This window comes from Leptodactylus fuscus, chromosome 3, assembly GCF_031893055.1.
Source record: "Leptodactylus fuscus isolate aLepFus1 chromosome 3, aLepFus1.hap2, whole genome shotgun sequence".
NCBI lineage: Eukaryota > Metazoa > Chordata > Amphibia > Anura > Leptodactylidae > Leptodactylus > Leptodactylus fuscus.
Window position 1 is genome coordinate 67,769,784 of NC_134267.1, and position 22,233 is coordinate 67,792,016.

A 22,233-nucleotide genomic window follows, 5' to 3' on the forward strand; every position below is an offset into this window, starting at 1 on the left:
CGAAGAGTGTATCTGGATAGGTCCGGGTAAATCGATAGGGAGGATCCCTCGAAGTCCACTGTGCCAACATCTCTAATCTTGTGCATTATAGCCTCCTTGACTGCATAGAAATGAATCCGGCAAATTACATCTCTCGGTTTACTAGGGTCCTCACTGCGGGGGCGGAGAGCCCGATGAGCACGGTCCATCTCAATGTGGGAATCAGGAGGGCGTCCCAGCAGCGAGTTAAAAATGCCAGACAAAACCGGGACCAGGTCCGCAGTTTGAACCAATTCCGGGAGACCCCGAATACGGATATTGTTGCGGCGGTTACGATTTTCGATATCGTCCATGTGAGAGACCAGATTACAAATTTGCGCGGAGTGAACGGCCATTTGCTGCTGGATGAAGTCGAGAGAGGAGGAGGCGGCAGATCGAGATTCCTCAAGGGTCCGCACTCGCTGTTGTAAGTCAGAAATGTTCGTTTGGACCACATGCAGGTCCTGGCGCCAGGCGCGCTTTAGATCAGATGCAAGACTGTCCATATCCCTCCGACTTAGGGCTAGTAAGGCCTGTAGTTCTGGAAACTTCTGCAGGGTGAGAGCAGCCTCCTCAGGTGGAGGAAGGTGAAATACAAATGCAGGAGCCTCCGCACGGAGGGTCACGGCAGGAGTCGCAGATCCAGGTGTCCTTTCACAGGTGACTGGGGGAGACAATCCCACCACAGAGGAAAAGTCAGACCCAGGAGCAGGGGGTACCAAATCCTGGCCAGCAGCTAAAGACAGGGGATGCGCAGGCAGAGGACTAGCACCCCATGCAGTCACACCTTCCAGGGATCCCTGAGGCCATAGGGAGTGGTGGAGCTGTGGAGGGGAAGACTGGAGAGTCCTAGGGGTGGTCCTGGAGTCAAATGGAGAGGAAGCAGATACTGAGAGCAGCGGCGCCGCTGATGCCGCTGCTCTCTGTGGAGCTTTATGGTGGCAGAGAGCAGGGGATTTGGAGGGGGATACCTTGATCCCTTATAAAATATCCTTGTGTAAGGACAACAGATAGTCAAGCTTTCAGACTCAGCACATGAGTATTATTCTTTCCTCACCCATGTAGCAAAGCCCAACCGTCTATCAGATGTAATAAATAGAAACGGTCTTACCAGGTCGAGTCGCCGGCTGGAGTACTGTGGACAAAGGGTTAATTCAGGAATCCTCCCTATACATATTCTCACAATGACCCTCAGTTCCCCGTAACTCCCGCCCTGACAAGGGCAGTCCACAGCTGTCCCTTACAGTTGCCTGGTATAATACAGTATATATCCCTACGCGTTTCCTGGCACCGTATTGCGCCAATCATCAGGGGATTTTGAAAAACACTAAAGTATCCAAGTACTATGCCTGCCCACAGTGGTGAGACTAGACTAACTTAGCTAGACAGTGCTAACTAGCATGACTACCAATGATGACTATGATGGCTATCATAGTCATCATTGGTAGTCATGCTAGTTAGCACTGTCTAGCTAAGTTAGTCTAGTCTCACCACTGTGGGCAGGCATAGTACTTGGATACTTTAGTGTTTTTGAAAATCCCCTGATGATTGGCGCAATACGGTGCCAGGAAACGCGTAGGGATATATACTGTATTATACCAGGCAACTGTAAGGGACAGCTGTGGACTGCCCTTGTCAGGGTGGGAGTTACGGGGAACTGAGGGTCATTGTGAGAATATGTATAGGGAGGATTCCTGAATTAACCCTTTGTCCACAGTACTCCAGCCGGCGACTAGACCTGGTAAGACCGTTTCTATTTATTACATCTGATAGACGGTTGGGCTTTGCTACATGGGTGAGGAAAGAATAATACTCATGTGCTGAGTCTGAAAGCTTGACTATCTGTTGTCCTTACACAAGGATATTTTATAAGGGATCAAGGTATTTTATATAGGAATAAATAAATGTTATGTTTTAATATTGGGCATCAGTGCTTTTGATTTGGAGGGGGAGAAGGCTGGCTCCTGAACAGAAGGGCCAGCAACAGTTACCTGAGGTCCGTCTGCAGACAGCGTGGAGGACCCCGAAGCGGTCGAGTCCCGGCAGCTGAGGTCCGGCATAGAGGAGGAGAAGGCACCAGACTGCTCACGCAGGCGCCCACGTGTTGTTGAGGAGGATGGCGCCGGCGGCGGGTAGTAGGCCGCATCCTGCACGGGCTCCTGATGCCCCGACTGCGGGGTGAAGAAGGCCGGGATCTTCCTAGCAGGTGGAGGGGGGGCAGAAGGGTCCCCCTTAGTTCGCTGTGAACAGGACTTGCCCATATCGACGCCGAAAACAGCCCGAATCCCGGAGTCTGGAGCGGAGCTCTTAAGGTAAGCTGCCACTCGCGTGTATGTCAAGCCACGCCCCCCAGCCAACTGCTTTTTAACTCCTTAACAACCAGGCTATTTTAAGCCTTAACGTCAAGAACTTTCTTCTTCTTTTCATCATCGTATTTCAGCAACCACAACTTTTTTTTCATCAACATGTAAGTCACTGGCTAACATGTTCATGCATTGATACAGTACGACTACCTTGTGGGGTGGCAGTGCCAGGAAGAGAAAACTACCTCCTGGTTTCTTTTTAACTTCTTAAATCTAAGGGGTTAAACTGCTGGGTTGGCAAAAATTCCCAATGGTAGAATATGCCACAGGAGCAGGGTTGTGTAATACAGCCAGTCTCCCACTAAGAACTCATTGCTACACTGATGGAAATGACACCTGCTTATGATGGATACATCCGTGGACACTACGGAGTTAAAGGTCACTTAATGTAATGTGTATTTGGTTGATCTTTAAGAAATGATAAAAAAGCAAGCAAATATCAATTAGTTTGATATGAATTAGAAAAGCAGCCAGTACCCCGCCAGTAATGGATTCCTGCGATATTCTGGACAGCTTCTAATCGGACTTTTTTATCTGTCGACTGTGTACCCTTCAAAAGAAGCCAAAGCGGAAGCTCGTGGTCCTCCATGTTTGATTTGCTGTATTTTTCTATGAATAAATAAAATAAATACACTTTACGATACACAAAACATGTTCTAAAAAAGGCCATATCGGATCAATAGTCACAAACTGTTGTGAATAGAAATAATACTGAAAGCATATCTCCCGTTATAAAAGCAATATTCATAAAGGATGCAATAAAGAATTGAGGACCTATTACCTGGACCGCCACTACAGCTTTCTCCTGCTGGATCGTATAAGGACACTTGGACTTTTTTTGGACCCATATGGAGATAAGCCGAACAAACTTCCATATTATATGTTACAATGGCGCTCCTTTCAATGAATGATTGTCCTTTTCATAAATCACACTTTCTAAGTATTTATTATAGTAAATATTATTTAACACATTTTGTCAGTATTTAACTTTAAAAGGAATGCATCCCCAATATTATATTTTTTTATATATATATTTTTTTTATTTACTAAAACCAGATGAAATGGTTTGTGTTTTTTTCATCCGTTTTTATTTTCAGATTGTTGGGTGTTTTAAAATTTCTATTTCCTGTATATTATAATAGGAGCTGCCATCTTGCCTGCGCTTCTACTCTTAGCAGCATTTAGTCATATGCTTTACAGTAGTCATGGCCATAGTCAGCAATAGTCCGGAGCCAACTGATTGAGGTGTATGAGAGTGTTTTCTAGACGTGCTCTATAGAAGGAGAAGAGTAGATAAGCTGTGATATAATCTATTGGCAATAGTGGATGTAATGTTGGTTGTTATGTGAAGTTATCTATTGAGGTGTTAAATTTTATTGTAATACTGTCTCTCATCTCTATGATATAAATGAGATTAATACTGCCAGGAGAAAACCTACAGAATAGGCAAGAGTTACCCCACATTCATATGACCGAATTTCGGCCATGAAACTCAGTCTGTGTGTTAGCCAGATTTACCAACCTGAACAATATGCAGGAAGAAGAATTCCTAGCAGGATAGTTATCTATGCCGATATCAGTCCTGGCATATCGTTCACACTGGTAAACCTGGCCAACACATGCATCAAGTTTCACAGCTGAAACTTAGTCTGGTGAATGCAAGTTTAGTCTACTATTAGGGTTGGTGGTCAAAGTGAAAATTGCAGATTATAGTACTTTTTTTGAATATGTTTAACATAAAAACTTTGTTTAAAACATAGGTAAATTTAAGTGACACATTCCCTTTCCAGTATTGTCTTGTTTCAGGAATTGACTTAAAGGGGTCTCCTAACACAAAATTTGTTTCAAAAACATTTACATGCTGTTGTAGGCGCCATTAGTGGCATAGTGAACATACCTTTTTGTGTCTTGCTGTCAAGAAAATACATTTTAAGGCTCAGGCCTCACATTGGGAAAATGTAGCTTTTTCTGTTGCAGATTTTGTTGCGCTTTTTTTTTTTTTGAGCCAAAGCCATACATTATTATACATTATACTGTATAGTGAAATTACAACATGCCCACACTTTTTAATTTACCTCCATCATATTCTTTCCGGAACAGTCTGGTTGAAACTTCTAAAACTTTTATAGCTGTTTTGTGAAGCTCCTTTCTCAATTTCTTTGTGATTCCTAAAAACACAATATGGAAATAATCTCTATGAGATCAATGAATATGTGGAATTAAGAAAACTGTAACCGGCCATCCTATAAACACTGCCCATGTTAGTGAAGTTATCAATGTCAATGGTAGTCTCGAGGATGTACCTGCATAATATACAATCTCTCCTGTATCAGTTTGTTAGAAATCCCATTTCAAAACCAAGGGGTTTTGTCGGTCGACCCTCCTTCGCAGCTATAACAGCCTTCTATCTGGGAAGGATTTCCAGAAGATTTTTCCATTTGTGTCTGCCGAAATTTTTGCTCATTTTAGGCAAAAGAGTATTTAGGTTAGGCATTGATATCTGGATCACAAATAGCATTCCATTTCATCCTAGAGGTGAGACTCTCTTTCCATCAATTACATTAGCCTTTTCTTCCAGCCATTACAATTCCCCAGAATCCCTACACTGTTTGTAGATCTCTCTCAGTCTGACTGTCTGAGATGTTCCTAATCGCTCCCTGGGCTTTTTATACTACAGTAATGTCAAACCTATTGTCCCTCATGAATATATATGTATATATGAATGACCTACAATGATAAATACCCATCTGTAGGATATATCTATAATGATTAAATGGATTTATATCACCATGACATTTCTTTCCCTGTAGTTTTGAGATATATAGGCTATCTATTGTTCCTCATGATTGGTTGTTACTTGACATGAGGACTGCTTGCAATGCACTATGGGGAAGCCAGCCTGATCCCCAAGATCATGTATCTCCTTTTCTCTGCTTTCGCCATGCTTTCATGTGCCAAATGCCATTGCTCATCTGCTGCACTATTTGCACTTTAATTTCCCTCTAGTTAACCAAGGTTTTGACCTGCTTTTAAAAGTAAGTCAATGACTGCAAGTACCTAAGCGCAGGGACTTCTTATTTGCAGGGACTCCTGGTTTAAAGGGGTTACTTGCAGTATTAATATGACTGCAATTCATCTCTTGAGTGCAGGGACCTCTTTGTAGCTGAAGGAGTCCCTCTAGACTGGCGCACAAAGTTGTCAGGATGCGTCATAATTGTGGCACAACCTAAATGCTTCTTGTGCAAAAAAAAAAGTGGGTACTAGAGTTCAGTGGTCAGCAGGTTATTGAGCACTAGTAACCACAACCATGTGATCTAAACCTGCCAATGAGATCTCTTTATTTAATTTAGCACATAGAAGAAGTAGTGCTGGGCAAGAGGAGGTTTTGCAAGGGGTGTGTATTTATAACTTATCATGAGACTAGGAACTATCTAGCTGCTTTTCATGCAAAAGCTTACTTCCATTGTTATCCGCATAGCCCAATTTGTTCATTCCTTTTGTGCTTATACACAGTTACACATAAAATAAAATTAATAGAAGGTCAGAACTGCAGTCCACCAAATCTAACATAAAGCACAAACTCATGGGACCCTGTAAATACAACAGGCACACTCCAAAAACTCCACTCCAATACACATTAAGGAACAGAATTAAACAAACACTTGATATATGGTGTCACACTCAACACCTCTGAGGGCAAGGAAGGTAAAATAAATATACAAACAAACACATATTGTAACCAATAAACTTCAGTCATTACATAAGGCATAACATCATTCATGTCTTATTTGGGTAATATGTCATACGAATGTAGTAGACCACTGGTTTATGTCGGTATTTGACCAAAGGGGCTCTTTCTGTCTCAGATCAACAGCTGAGCCAACTTGAACAGTAATAGCCTTTCCCACAGTAATAAGGAGTTAAAGAGGACATTTCATCAGATCGGGCACATGCAGTTCTATATACTGCTGGAAAGCTGACAGTGCGCTAAATTCAGCGCACTGTCGGCTTTCCCGATCTGTGCCCGGTGTAAAGCGCTATCGGTCCCGATACCGTAGCGCTTTACAGTCAGAAGGGAGTTTCTGACACTTAGCCAGGGACGCCCTTCTGCCCAGCAGCGCCTATCGCGCTGTACTGTGGAGCGGGGAGTAACTCCCCCCTCCCGCTCCTGATAATACTCGTCTATGGACGAGCTGTGTGAGCAGAGGGAGGGGGCGTTCCTCCCCGCTCCACAGTACAGCGCGATAGGCGCTGCTGGGCAGAAGGGCGTCCCTGGCTAAGTGTCAGAAACGCCCTTCTGACACTAAAGCGCTACGGTACCGGGACTGATAGCGCTTTACACCGGGCACAGATCGGGAAAGCCGATAGTGCACTGAATTCAGCGCACTGTCAGCTTTCCAGCAGTATATAAAACTGCATGTGCCCGATCTGATGAAAGGTCCTTTTTAATCACCCTCTTAGAGCACCCCCAGTAACATTTATAGGTACTCCCAGCCCCAGTTCTGATCTGTAAAGGCCCCATTGTTTGCATTTTGAGGCTTGAGAAAGCGCACATAGTTGCGCGAAACAGCTGTTGCCTACATGCCTATATATGCTCTATTCCCTCCCTGCACTACTTGTTTTTAAAGAAATATGTTACCTTAATAAAAGAAGCATTTTATGAAGACAAGCGTGAACGTGGGTGAGTGCCCTTCCTCATTTTTCTGCATTTGCTCTATTTTTCTAACAGTCTTTTTTCGGTTGTTGAGCACCCCCACAGCTTTGTATACATAAGGTTATATTCCTCTCACTTACCTCCAGTTTGTCGGGACTTTCATTTGTGCATTCAGCAGTGCCATCCTATATCTTTTTTCTTTTTTCTTGGCCCCATTGTTAAATACATACAGAACAAACATCAGCCAGTGTTTGAGCCATAAGTCGGCTAAATGCACCTTTATACAACGCTCAGTGACAGGGATGCTGGGTAATGAATACCCCCATACACAAGCTAGCACTGCATACTGGACATGAGCGCTAACACAGGAATTGAAAGAAGATGAGAACTGCTAAAGGAAAGTTAAGGAAAGGAAGTCGCACAAAGAATTTCAAACTTATCATTAACATAGTAACATCATAGATGATACTGAATTAAGACAAAAGTCCAGAGATCCATCAAGTCCAACCTACAACTCTACAGTGTTGATCCTGAGCAAAAAAACAACAATAAAACATTAGGATGATGCCAATGGCCCATATCAAGAGGAAACAAATTTACACCAAATGCGACAATATCAAACCCTGAATCAACGTGTCTTTACCAAAAATCTAAAACCCATACTTTGTAATCTTAAGAAAAGCATCCAAGCTCTTTTTGAATTCACCATCACAAGATCCTGTGGAGTTCCCTAGCCTCACTGCTCTTACAGTAAAGAATCTTTACACTGTCGGTGAATTGTTCTTTCCTCTCTATGTAAGAAGATCATTAGAAAGGTCTTTGTACTGTCCTTTCATGTACAGTATTTGTACATTGTTATTGGATCTCGCCGTCTTTATTCCCAAACTGAACAATCCCAAATTTATTAATCTGTCTCTGTACTCCAACAACATGGGATTCTCAAAGCAACAATCATTTAGAGCAAATATTTCTTACCTTGGAAATCATTCTGATCTGCTGGAAAGGTGTGCACATAGATATAAGACTTGAGCTTCTCTTGTTGGACTGCTTTCGTGTCAAGTGTAATGGCTTTTCTGAAAGACTGGATTTTGTATGTGATAAACACACAACCTCTGGTTGCAAAAAGAGATTATGGGTGAGAAATTTCAAAATGAACATGTCATCTTCAGGGCATTGCCTTCCAAAATAATCTAATATGTGCTGTAAATATATATAACATCTAAATTCATATAAATAACTATAAAGCAGAACAATAAAATAACTATTTAGCAATAAACTAAATCAAAATAGTTAAACACCCGGCATCCGCCGTACTAGTATGTCAGGAATGGGTTAAAGGAATTCTACCACTAAATTGCTTTTTTTTGTCCTTTAGACCTCGGAATAGCCTTTAGAAAGTCTATTCATCTCTTACTTTTAGACGTGGTCTCCGCTGCGCCATTCCTTAGAAATAACGTTTTTAACCGGTATGCAAATGAGTTCTCCGTAGCAATGGGGGCGGGCCCCAGCGCTCAAACGGCGATGTGGGCGTCTCCACTGCTGCCAGAGAGCTCTCTTCAGCGACGCCTCCATCTTCAGCTGCAACCCCCGCCTCTTCTGTCTTCCGTCTTTTTGGGAGGCTGCTCTTGGTCTTGTAGTTCAGTACAGGAGCGTACTGCGCAGGCTTCAGAGGTTGGACCGAGACGGAAGAGAGAAAGGGCGGGGTTGCAGCTGAAGATGGAGGCGTCGCTGGAGAGAGTTCTCTGGCAGCAGTGGGGACTCCCCTATCGCCGTTTGAGCGCTGGGGCCTGCCCCCATTGCTGCGGAGAACTCATTTGCATACCGGTTAAAACCGGTATTTCTAGGGAACTGCGCCGCGGAGACCACGTCTAAAGGTAAGAGACGAATAGCCTTTCTAAAGGCTATTCCGACGTCTAAAGCAAAAAAAAAAAAAAAAAAAATGCGATTTAGTGGTAGAATCCCTTTAAAGACACCTATTGTCGTCCTGATTCATTCTCGCCTTGACTACTGTAACTCCTTATTAATCAGTCTTCCCCTCACTAAACTCTCCCCTCTACAATCTATTCTGAATACAGTGGCCAGGCTCATCTATCACTCGAGATGCTAAAGTGATGCCTCTGGTCTGTGCCAGTCACTACATTGGCTTCCTATTCAATACAGAATACAATATAAACTTAAGACTCTAATCCACAAGGCTCTCCATAATACTGCACTTCCTGACAATTCCTCCCTCATCTCTGTCAACCACCCAACCCGTGCTCTCCATTCACACAGTGACGTAAGACTTACATCCTCTATTATTAGAACCTCCCACGCTCGTATACAAGACTTTTTCCCGAGCTGCACCACTTCTCTATAATGCTCTACCCCGGACAATCAGATTAACTCCCAATTTCTACAGCTTTTCAAACAGGCCTATCACAATTCCTAATGTATACCCTTCCATAATGCAATTGGAAACCCTAACATGAACCCTCCTCGGATCACGCTCCCGCATTTCCGAACAGTATATGATGTAATTTCAGACTAACTTTACATGTCCAAGCACCATCTGCACGTTAAGGAAATGGCTCATACAGCTTTATATATGTTTATATATGAAAGTTACCTCTATCCCAGAAATGGCCGGACCACTGTATAAGCAATGCTACCTTCAATGCCACCCCGTTAACTCTTGTGTCACCCCCTCTACCTCATGAATTTTAAGCTCTTATGAGCAGGGCCCTCAGTCCCATTGTGTGAGGTGACTATTTTGTTTGTATTTGAACCCTACAAATTGTACAGTGCTGGGGAATATGTTGGTGCTATATAAATAAAATGTATTGTTATTATTATAATTATTATTATGTTCCTCTTGGTCAAATCCGGAGCGCCAAGTGCTGCAAGGCAAAAGCTCATTAACAATTTATTTACTGAAAGAGATAAAGCACTTACCCTAAAAACAGTGACCCTGTAATCATTGCAATGTTTCCTAGATAAAAACAAAAATAAATTACACAGTATGATTGCAGCATTATACATTTTCAGACAATTTATGATATAAAGTATCGTACAAAATTATTAGGCAGATGTACAGAAAAATACTGAAAACTAAGAATGCTTTAAATAAAATAGAAGTGTGCATAGTTTATTTTTTCAATTAAAGAGAGACTGAAGTCAAACCAACATCTGGTCTGACCACCTTTTCATTATCAATCCTCAATCCTTCTAGGTACCCTAGCACACAGTTTTTGAAGGAACTTGGCAGCGAGTTGTTTCAAACATCTTCTGTGAATTAACCACAGATCTCAGTGGCATAACTAGAGGCTTAAGGGTTCTGGTGTGAAAGTCCAGCTTAGGCCCCCCACAGCAATTTTCTCCCCTTTTGTGGTACAATCACACACCCCAGAATCAGTGGCGTAACTAGGAATGGCGGGGCCCCGTGGCGAACTTTTGACATGGTTTATCCAGTATTATCCCCCATAGTGGCTCCTGCACACAGTACTATAGCCCATAGTGGACACCCATAAACAATTATTATATTCTGGGGTCTTTTCAGACCCCAGAGTATAATAATTGGAGACCCAGGGAAATAAAAACATAAAAAATTACTGTTACTTACCTGTCCCCCAGCTCCTACGCTGTCTTGTCCGCTGTTGGCCCACTTCTATGACGTCGGACGTCACATGACCCGGGAAGCAGGCCGAGTTCATGTGACGTCAGAGACGTCAGACAAGTAGGACGGAGGCCTAGCAGGATCGTGGAGAGGTAAGTAACAGTGTTTTTTACATTCCCTTACCTCTCCCGAGCCTCCGATCATTATACTCGGGGGTCTGCAAAGAACGGGTTTCAACGCCGAACTGGCTCTTTCTTTAGGCCAACAGAAACAAGTGGAAAAATGCTCTTGTAATGAAGGAGAGGACATTTCTCCAACTGTTTCTGTTGGCCTGTCCTCCTATTGGTTTCCATTACAAGATACCATAAACCTATTTGGTCTCCGAACTTGGGAATGAGCAGCAGTGTGAGGGTCCTATGCAGATTTACTGCTCTGGGCCAATGCGTCTCTGGTAATGTTTCCATGTCTGGAATTACTCTGCTTATTCACTGTACAAACTGTAGAGGTGGCTTTTGGTACTGTAGTGCTGTCAAATAGACTTGAATGGGGCAGCACTGTAGTAGCTAAAGCCACGGCTACAGTCTGTATGGCAAGAAAGCAGAGTGATTGCAGGCATGTGAACATTACTGAGAGCAATAGATCTGCCTTGGACACTCACAGAACCTTCACTTAGGCCACCAGTATTAGAAAGTAGATGACCCCTTTATTGTCACAAATGCTGCCAGGAAATCAAAAGTTGTTTTTAAGTTTAATAATGCTTTAAATAAAAATGTCTGACTGGGCACAGGGCTCAGTGAGCGGGGCTACAATGTACAATGTACAGCACTACTGGATATTAAAGGGGTTGTCCAGGACGTTCACTGTTGAGGCCCCTTCACTACTTACCAAACACACCACTGTACATTGTATAATGAATGTGCTTGATATTGCAGCTGAGACTCAATACAGTGACCAATGGATTTGGAAGTGGAGCTCAATCTCATATTTCTGGACACCCCATTAAGGTTATTGGAAAAGAAAAAGATAGACGATATTGAACTTACTGAAATCTTTCCAGCTGTGGTCACGTCTTGATGAAGTCCCAGATGTAGCTATTTTTCTACAACAGATGAGACAATAGGCTGCTACTGACATATTTTATCTGCACAAAATAAAAAATTGATATAGTTATAAAACAAGACCACTGTAAAAACCACATGACTAAAAATGACATCATAAAATCATGGCAATTTGTGGTATAATAAGTATGGCTATGCCATGCATCATACTACTGGCAGATATAAATACACCCCAAAACATATAAACCCTTTAAAATAAGATAATCCTTTAATAGTCTCACATGGGGAAATTCAGTGTGTTAAAGCAGCATAGATAATAAAATAATAATACAAACACAAAAGCTCCATGGTAGAGGTATTACAGTGACAGTAGGTACAGATAAAAGATAAAAGGTAAAGAAGATAGTAGGAGGGATATCACAACTTAAGGATGTTTCATTTCTCTGTATGGAGTGATCTCCGCTTAGCTCGGTGTTGATTATACAACTTAACCGTAGCGGGGAGGAAATACCTCCGATATCATTCCTTCTCACACTTGGGGTGAAACAGTTGGTCACTGACAGTACTGCCCAGTGCCATCACAGTCTCATACATGGGACGGGAGTTATTACTCTATTACTCTTCTTTCTTAGTTTATAGGGTCCTGAAAACTGTAATAAGTAAATTCCCAGTAATGTTGTAGCAATTGCCCACATAACAGTTAGCCCAGGCAGCTAGAAATATTCTTATCTACTAAATAAATGTGAATGTTTGCTATGGCCAAAATAAACTTTACCCGTATATTTGTCAACAATGACCACTGACCCTAGCATCTGCTACAATCCATTACCTACAGATTTGGATGAAAACCATGCCTGGCTGCACCCTTATATATTTACTTCCTACCATACCACACATTGTACAGAACATCTCTGCCACATACAGAGAGAACACACCGGCAGGTTCTTATTTTTTTTTTTATCCAAGTAGCCATTATTTTCTCTGTTCATTACTGGGATGTACAGATGACTGCTCAGAGAATATGTGACTAATGCCATCACTAGAAGATGTGATCAAAGCCTTGGATCTGACCTTGTGTATTCTCTGGCTCATACACACGGGATCTTTTTCGTAAAGCCTTCCTAAGCCTTTGAACAAGTTTTGATTTTCTGGCAACATTTGTAACATTAATAAATATTGTCATTTATTAACATTTACTGCATTAGGATCCACTTTCTGTTCTATATTTTTTCACTTGTTTCTCTCATTGCTTTTCACTAGTGTATGGGCTGTAATAATACCGGGAAACTCTAATATGAGAGGATAACGCCGCACGGGTTTAGCTTGGGCATTATAAAACATTCTGATCTTTGATGTGACACTTCTCCCTGTATTATTAGGAGATTATCCTGATTGAACAGCTGGGATGGGGAGCAGCAACTACAGGCTATATATAAATATCAATCTCATATCAGAATCCCTTCTTTCCTATATACATAAAAACACTTCTCTACATTTTACAATGGCTGAGACATAACAGCTTGAAATGGCCCTCACCAGCTTCCATACATCTTTTATCAAGTGTCACTTACTTATTACAGACAGTACATGTGGCCCCGAAGTGACTGCAGTTACATCTGCATTTAGTAAATAGCATGACCGCTAATGCATTTATTTTTGGAAAATACAAGTTATTTAGCATTTTTGATCAGTATTAGTAATTTTCAGAGGTGTAAAAAAAAAAAATACATGTGTTAACAGCATTAAAAACAGAACATGAGTAATAGCAAATTTTCAGCCAAGATAACTTATAATAAAACAGGAACTTAAGTTATGCCATGTTGGTCATGTAAAATATAATGTACCGTATTTTTCGGACTATAAGATGCACTTTTTTTTCTCCCGAATCTGGGGGGAAAATGAGGGTGCGTCTTATAGTCCGAATGTGCAGATCGCCATGTTCCTGCCACTGCTGGCTTCATGCAGCGACAGGAGCGTGGCAATACTGCAGGCCCCGGCACCTGTTGCCGGCGTCTAAAACCCTTCCCGGCATCTGTCGTTTTATTGCCGGGATGCCCGGTCTGTAAGAATAATGGCGGCCGCTCTGCTGCAGAGTGGTTGCCATAGCAACCGGGTCTCCGCTACACGCGGAGGCCCAAAGCTAATGCCCGCAATTAGAATGCATTCTAATTGCGGGCATTAAAACTTAACCCCCCCTTCCCCTCAAAATAGAATACACCCCATACCTTTAAAGTTGCAGGCCGGTTCCTACACGGCGAGGTCGCAGGAGCGGACCTGTTCTGGTGACAGCTGGGAGCCAACTGAAGGCTCCCAGGTCTGTCATAGCTATATTACTATTGTGGTTGGTTTATGACCAGCCGTAATAGTAATGCAGAGAATCTCCCATGGGCGGTACTACACTTGTATTGCCGTCTATGGGACTTGCAATCAAATGATTGCAGGTTCAAGCCACCTAGGGGGAAGGGGCAATAAAATAGTGAAAAGAGAAAAAAAAAGCTTAAAAAAATAAAATAAAATAAATAAAACTTCTAAATGACCTCCTTTCCCTAGAATACATATAAAAGTAGAAAATTACTGTGAAACACATAAACATTAGGAATCCCTGTGTCCGTAAATGCCTGGTCTACTGATATTTTTCAAACCGTCGTTTTTTTTTTTCACTGTTTTGCCTCTGATTTCAATACAAGGTGATCTAAGCAATAGATATTCCCCAAAATGGTATAACTAAAAAGTATATCTGGCTCCGCAAAAAAAACGCTCTATGGATCTCCGTACAGCTGCAGGGTCACCTGTCAATGTGGTCTTGCAGCTGTTGCAAAACTACAACTCCCATATATTAAATATTTTACCTTTTTTTTTTTTTTTTGCTTCAAATTTTTTTCCCCCTATTTTCCTCCTCTAAAACCTAGGTGCGTATTATAGTCCAAAAAAAAATACGATATTCTTTAAAAAGTAGTCTAGGACTAAATTAAAATGTGCTTTTTTTCACCAGCAACTCCAGCGCTGTCCATTGGCTGTGCATGGCCTATTACTATCCACAGCCAATGGGCAAGAAGGCGCTACTTGTCATGGAAAAAGTTGATTTGACCTTATTAGTTGCCAATCCTTTTAGGGCTGGAAACACAAAGTGCGGAAATGTCTGCAGAATTTTTTTTTTTATACACCTCATCTGCATATTGTTGAAAAAATGAGCAGCAGAAACTGCAATGTGGTGCGGATATAAAATCTGAAAAAAATGGTTATTTATACTCGGAATCTTTATAACACATTTCACCCTATGCAACTGCACTTCCCGAATGAAACTACCACACAAAATGTTCATACAAAATGCTGCAGATTTTTTTGCAGTGTTCCAATCGTACCATAAAGGTTTACTGGCATAACATTTCACTTCCGATACTTCCCAGAGACATTTCGGAATTGCATACAAATACAACTGCGTGCATTTACCAACTATCATAGGAAATTTGCAGCTAGATGATGGGTGATCTATGGAGATTGAAGAGAAAAAGTGCAATGCAAATGCTTGTGCCTCTTAGGATCTGTTTGAGTCTCAAACGCCCAGATTCCCACCAATATAAACTTCTCTCAGTTCTTTATACCAAGAGCTTATAAATCTAAGTAGAACATGAGTAGAGGCATTAAATGAGTTTCCAGAAAGATATTTACAGCTACGAGCAACTTATTCAGTAAAACTACATGAACTCACCATGAGCAGCTCCACGTGAAACTCTATGAATGACAATAATACATCCTTTGTAATATTTTGCTTTCTAAAAGGAACAGGAAGTTCGTAAAGTAGATGCACAGAATTGTTTTGAGGAAGTGAAGAAGTGACTCATAAACATAGTTCCTATAGGTTGTAGAACTATCCTATAGGGATTTTCATGGATTATGATATGGATTTAGGAAAGTTCATCAATATCTGATTGTTGGGAATCTGACAGATTGCAACATCCCGATCAGCTGTGGAGACAACGTTTGGGGTGCAGCAGCCATTTCACTGTGCTATTCACGATTCACTTGAAAACAAGCCATGACACCAATGAAGGTGACCTGTAAAGTGGAAGCGCTGCCCAATGATCTAATATTGACCTATACAAAGGATAGTTAACCATTATTTACCTTCCCAAAAACTTAAGCATTGGTTACCCATTGGAAAGTCAGAAAATATTACAGTCAATGTCTATAACAACTGTTACAGAGTAGGCTTTGGGGTCTACATCGATTCCTTTGCAAGTATTTTATTTGGAAATACAGTATAGATTTCAGAGATCATTGAAGCTTAAGGACCTACCAGAATGTCTGCACACATATAAGGTTGCATCACGCAGCGCCGCTAGAAGCAGTTATAACTACATCTGAATGAACTCCAAGCAGTTTATTCACTTTACAGGTCAATCTCATTTATGTAACATATTTCACCTTTATAATCAAAAGCTGCCATCAAAACCACATGAAACCTGCATGTTGATCTTCTATAGCGCATGACTGCCCCATAAGGGGGGGGGGGGATCATTGGTGGGATAATTGTTTATGTCTGACCATTGTGAATATATGCCCATGGGTTATCTGACAAACACACACACAGAGCTGTTAGTTGGCGGACTGTATCTTCTATGCAGACAGAAATTCATTATTTGTCAGCCTCACATCCCCTTGGATAAACACTCGGTATGTCTCTATGACTCTTAGCCAACTTCCACCTATACCGGGATCCCTCCGACCTGACAGTCTCCCTTTAGTAATGTCTGAATCCCTGTGTAGAGTTTACAGGGTGATTACCAGGGAGGCAGCTTGACAATTGGGAGTGGCCTCAAGTCAAACGGGTTACGCTAGGTTCACACTAGCATTCAGGTCTGTTATGTGGTTTCCGTCTTCTGCATGCAGAAGACAGAAACCTGTCAGAGCGGGTCCGGCCAGGAGCGGCGGTCAGCATGTTCGACTCTGTGTCCGATTTTAAAAACCGGTTTCGCGGCAGAGAGCATAAAACGCTCACCGCCGCTCACGGCCGGACATCTTTCAAACCCATTCAAATGAATGGGTGAGAGACTCCTGCAGGTTTCCGTCTCCTGCCTCTGTTTTGTGCAGGAAACGGAAACCTGCAGAACGGAGTCCAGGCGCAGATGTGAACGAGCCCTTAGGTGGCAAAGTAGGCCCACAACCCTCTGTCTGGTACAAATTGTTTATAGTCCATAGAAAGAAATTACATCAAGCACATCTTCTTTCCAAAATGAAAACGACTTATTACTCAATTTTAAAACACAAAAAGTCTCCCACACTTAGAACTGTATAGCGGAGTTCTTCTTACTAATGGCAGATCTGAATTACAAGTCTTCTGTTTTAAAAATTCTGGGACTGATTTATCATACCTTGTACACGCGATTTCTGGCACGATTATTTGCACAAGTTGGTTTTTGCACAAAGGGGATGTTGTGTTGGTGAGTTATATATGAAATAGTCAATCCTTATAAAGTTATAGTTATTACAAGATGGAAAAATTCGCACTGGTAAAAACACACCGCTGTTCAAGATACAGTATATAGGACGAATCAGTTTTATGGTTTACAAGAGTCTCTAGGATTCTGAAATTTATCCTAACTTTATGATGTCTTCAATATTAGATCGGTGAGAGTCCAACACTGCTACAAATATGCCATGGGAAGGTGCGGTGCTTGGGCGAGTACTGGTTCTGCTTCACAGGCCAGGGATTTTATGTTCATTTGTTAATACCAAGCACAGCCATTATACTATATATGACACGGTGTTCCCCCTAATGCTGCAGCCTCTTTAATTGCTTCAGTACCGGGCCAACTTCTGGTTCAGGGCCAGACACAATTTTTTTCAGGTTTTTTTTTTTTTTTTTTTAAATATGCGCAGTTTTGAGGGTTATAACATTTTTATCATTTGAATTATTGAACTTGAGTCTTTTTTTTTTGGTGACACATAGGGCTTTATTTTTGTTTCTACTTTTGCATGTTTTCTTAAATATAAATATAAAACAAGAGGGAAAACTGATCTGTTTTTTCACTTTTCATTTTTTTTTTATTTAATAGCACAAAGTGCTGTTAAAAATTATTTTTAAAATAGTTTTTCTTCATTTTTTGGTAATTTTTATTCTGGATTGTGTAGTCAGGGGTGAGGCAGAACCTGTCATGAGGGAGTGTTATAGATGTATTATTTCTTTATTTTTTTAAAAATTATTTTAGTTTAATTTTAATTTATTACTTTTCTACTTATTTCTTTTTTACATTGCGTCCCCATGAGGTCATAATATACATTTGGGGACATTTTTTTTTGATGTGGGACTTATTTCCTCTGCAACTGGGGCTGTTACCTTAGCCCCAGTTTCAGGAGGAATATAGCTTCCTGCCCATAGCTACAGAGCTGATCTCTGTCCTCTAGGATCCAGCAGCTCTAATCCCGGTGGATCACGTGACCCCTGTCAGAAGGCGGACGCATCATGGCGCCTCCCATAACTATGTATACAACGCTTATTGAACGCTGTACACGCAGTGATCGAGAAGGCAGGCACAGTAATAAACCTTCCCTGCCTTCTCTAATTTCCCAAGCTGCACTATTTCTTAATCCCTTATCAACATCCATGTCTATGTAACTACAGTTTAGGACAACTTTTGATTTTCTGGCAGTATTTGTGTCATTAACACATTTTGTTTTATACTTTATTAACAAATTTTGGATCCTTTTTGTGAAATCCTGCATTTTTTTCATTTAATTCCTTGCTTCTGTATTGAGAGCTGTTCCTACCCTCTCACTGAATGTTACGGTGTAAGAAGTACGCACTTGACAGATACAAGAAATTGAATTTGTTTACATAGAAATCAGCGGTAAACACCCCCCCCCCCCAAACAAACAGGTTTGTCTCTGTCACTTTTTGAGACGGACGGAAAATTATGATATACTTTATTATACTTTTATGTTTTTCTAAACTGCAGTAACCTGGTTTGGCCAGTACACACAGTACAGAGCTGTTCCTGTTCCGCTCTCTGTGAAGCAGCTACAGAGAATCAGTGGGGGCCCTGGATGTCAGACCCTAACCAATTTGATACTGTTGACCAATCCTTAGGAAAACACTTTTAGGGTGCATTCACACTGAGTAAACGCTAGCTTATTCTGAACGTAAAACACGTTCAGAATAAGCGGCGTCTAAAGCAGCTCCATTCATTTCTATGGGAGCGGGGATACGAGCGCTCCCCATAGAAATGAATGGGCTGCTTCTTTCACTCCGTGCAGTCCCATTGAAGTGAATGGGGAGTGCCGGCGTATACGGCAAGCTCTGCTCATGCCGGAGCGTACACGCCGGCACTCCCCATTCACTTCAATGGGACTGCACGGAGTGAAAGAAGCAGACCATTCATTTCTATGGGGAGCGCTCGTATCCCCGCTCCCATAGAAATGAATGGAGCTGCTTTAGATGCCGCTTATTCTGAACGTGTTTTACGTTCAGAATAAGCTAGCGTTTACTCAGTGTGAATTCACCCTTAGGCTAAGACCCCACTTTGCAGAAATGCAGCTTTTTTTTTTTGCAGATTTTGCTACGGTTGTTTTTCTTAGCCAAAGCTAAGAGTTGATTGAGCAGAAGGTAGAAGTATGAGTGTTTCCTATATGTTCCCCATTCCTTTTGTATCCATACTTAGCTTTGGCTCAAATAACCGCAACAAAATCTGCAAAAAAAAAAACAAAAACCCAAAAAAAACCACAACAACTGCGTTTCCGCAACATGGCCTTAGGGCCGTACCCGCCTCAAAACCCTGTCCAAAAAGACAGCTCCCACTGAAATCAATGAGAGTCGCTCGGGAGTTTTTTTTCGCCGCGCGGTTTGGCCTGAAGACACACCCTCCTCTGGACTAGGCCCATTCATTGGGCCTAATCCGGAGCGGAGTGCTTGGCTGGATGCCGCTGGAATGCATCAGCTTTCAGTCACGGCTACCCGGTTTTTGGTCCGGAACCTGAGGCGGTTCCGGACCAAAAAAACTCTGTCTGAACTTACCCTTATGCAAAGGCCTCATGTAGCGAGCCACAAAAACGCTGTAGAAAGCCAGCAGCAGAAACGCATAAGGTTTTTTTCTGAAGGGTTTTTCACAGAAAGTCCACAAAGTTTTCCTCTGTGGACTTTTTGTCGCTATTATATCTATTCAGAAAAGGTCAGCATTTCCATGGGTATAATGGACATGCTGTGATTTTCAAAAAGCTTTGCTTTCTGTAATGTGCATTAGCCAGTATCCCATCCACTTTGCAGGTAATGTAAAACGCTGTGTTTTCACAATGTGGGGCTCAGCCTTAAGTCCCCCTTGTCATAAGTTTCATTAAGTCCCCATTTATAGGTTTTCACCCTCTCTACTGTAGTAATTCTAATATGGTCAATATTTCCCCCATGAATACAGTATATAAGAAATGCTTGGCTGCACCAGAAAGATTGCAAGCTTCAGCTCGCTGGATGTCAGAGATTGTTTATTGCTCTCCTTCCTGTGTCTGTTCAACTGCAACAGCTGTAAACAGTTAGGTTTAAACCACAAGTTGCATAGGTGACCATTTTGAAATTTTCCATCTACCTTCCATTTTCATAGCTTTATTTTTCTGTTGACATAACCATATGTGAGATTACTCTGAGTGGCAAATTGTGCATTCAGTTGGAACCTTTTCGGGGTAGATATAACATTGTTTTTGTCTTGTTTTTTGATGGGTCTGTGTGAAAAACATACCTTCATTATTTATTTATTCCCAGTTTCTCTTTTATGTTGTTCATTCTGCATTAAGTGTGATATGGAGACTTCAACTTCCTACGGCAAGTCATTAGAATTATGGCAATACCAAAATTTTATGCATTATATTCTGTTTTACTGCTTTTACTAAATAAAAACGCCACTGTTTGATAATAAACGATGTTCCTGTAGTCAATACCTTTTTTTTTTTTTTTTGTAGGTTTTTTGCTACCATTTTATTTTGTCACAACTTCTTGATCACTTCTTATTGCTATTTTTTGTGGGAAGTGAGTCTACCAAAATATATTAGTTTGCATGTTGTGGTATTTATTTTTTTGGGTTCACGGTACAGAATAAATAATGTTTTTGTGTAGTGTAGAGTTACACACACAGCGATGCCAACTATATTATGAGAAATTTATAATTATATATATATATATATATATATATATATATATATATATATATATATATATATACACACACACATACACATACACACACACAAACAAACAGAATCTGGGTCTAACATGAATCAGGACTTGTAGGGTTTTTCTGTCTGCTTGAAAAATTGGACATCTTTACAAGCGGACAGTGAAGGAAGGGCACGGAGTGCAAAAGAACACACACGGTCGCGATTTAAACAAATTACAGGTGTCATGGACACAGCTAGTGTCCGCTCCTAATGTCCGTGCGAGATTTTGAACGGACACTAGGAGCGGACGCTACCTGTTGGACACAGACGGTAGTGTGAACACCCCCTAACATAGCACACAAAACAGAAGCATGCAAATATAGAAGACCAGCAGCTGAACACAACACATTGCTCAACCAAAGTGAGGGAGAAGGAGCCTAACTATACTGGTAGCTTATGTAAACTGAAGACTTTTCCTACATATATTGCTTTAGAAATTCTGCTTTCTTTGCCTGCTATGTTACCTTATTCCTTCCATTGTTTACAAAGTGTTGCTATAATGACAGACCTGTGAGCAGGGCCGGCGTCAGCGCACGGCATAGTCGGGCAAGTGCCGGGGCCCACAGAGCCTCTGGGGGCCCACAGAGCCTCTGGGGGCCCACAGAGCCTCTGGGGGCCCACAGAGCCTCTGGGGGCCCACAGAGCCTCTGGGGGCCCACAGAGCCTCTGGGGGCCCACAGAGCCTCTGGGGGCCCACAGAGCCTCTGGGGGCCCACAGAGCCTCTGGGGGCCCACAGAGCCTCTGGGGGCCCACAGAGCCTCTGGGGGCCCACAGAGCCTCTGGGGGCCCACAGAGCCTCTGGGGGCCCACAGAGCCTCTGGGGGCCCACAGAGCCTCTGGGGGCCCACAGAGCCTCTGGGGGCCCACAGAGCCTCTGGGGGCCCCCCGGCACTTGCCCGCCCCAGCACTTTCCTGTCCCGATATCAGCTCATCGGCGTCCGACGGACGCCGAAGAGCTGAATTAAATGCATAGGCGATTAAAGCAGGAGCTGTGATCTCAGCTCCTGCTTTAAAGCTGCGGCCCGGCTTGCGTGTGTAGGCGCGATGACATCATCACATCGCACCTACATACGCTAGCCGGGCCACAGCTTTAAAGCAGGAGCTGAGATCACAGCTCCTGCTTTAATCGCGTATGTGAATGGAGTGAGAGAGCGGAGAGAGGAGCGTCAGGGGAGCGATGGAAGGTGAGTGTAAGTGTTTGTCTTTGTGAAGGGGAGGGGGGGGAACGGCATGACACTGGGGAAGATGAAGGGGGTGGGGAGAGAACGGCATGAAACTGGGAACAGAGATGGAGGGGGCCCAATGAAACTGGGGGGCAAATGAAGGGGAGGGGGAGTGGGAACGGC

At 42.3% G+C, this 22,233-nt stretch overlaps 1 protein-coding gene across 1 annotated transcript in view; it reads right to left on the reverse strand.

Annotated features, from left to right (window-relative positions):
• The window catches only part of SERAC1 (serine active site containing 1), a 73,196-nt gene that overhangs the window by 39,992 nt on the left and 10,971 nt on the right, over positions 1 to 22,233 (reverse strand). The window contains exons 2-6 of the mRNA XM_075267701.1: positions 11,674 to 11,771; positions 9,970 to 10,006; positions 8,011 to 8,147; positions 4,457 to 4,549; positions 2,859 to 2,990 (exon numbers count right to left, since the gene is read on the reverse strand). Of these exons, the coding sequence (XP_075123802.1) occupies positions 2,859 to 2,990; positions 4,457 to 4,549; positions 8,011 to 8,147; positions 9,970 to 10,006; positions 11,674 to 11,764 (490 nt within the window). The 5' untranslated portion in view covers positions 11,765 to 11,771. The remainder of the gene's footprint in view (positions 1 to 2,858; positions 2,991 to 4,456; positions 4,550 to 8,010; positions 8,148 to 9,969; positions 10,007 to 11,673; positions 11,772 to 22,233) is intronic.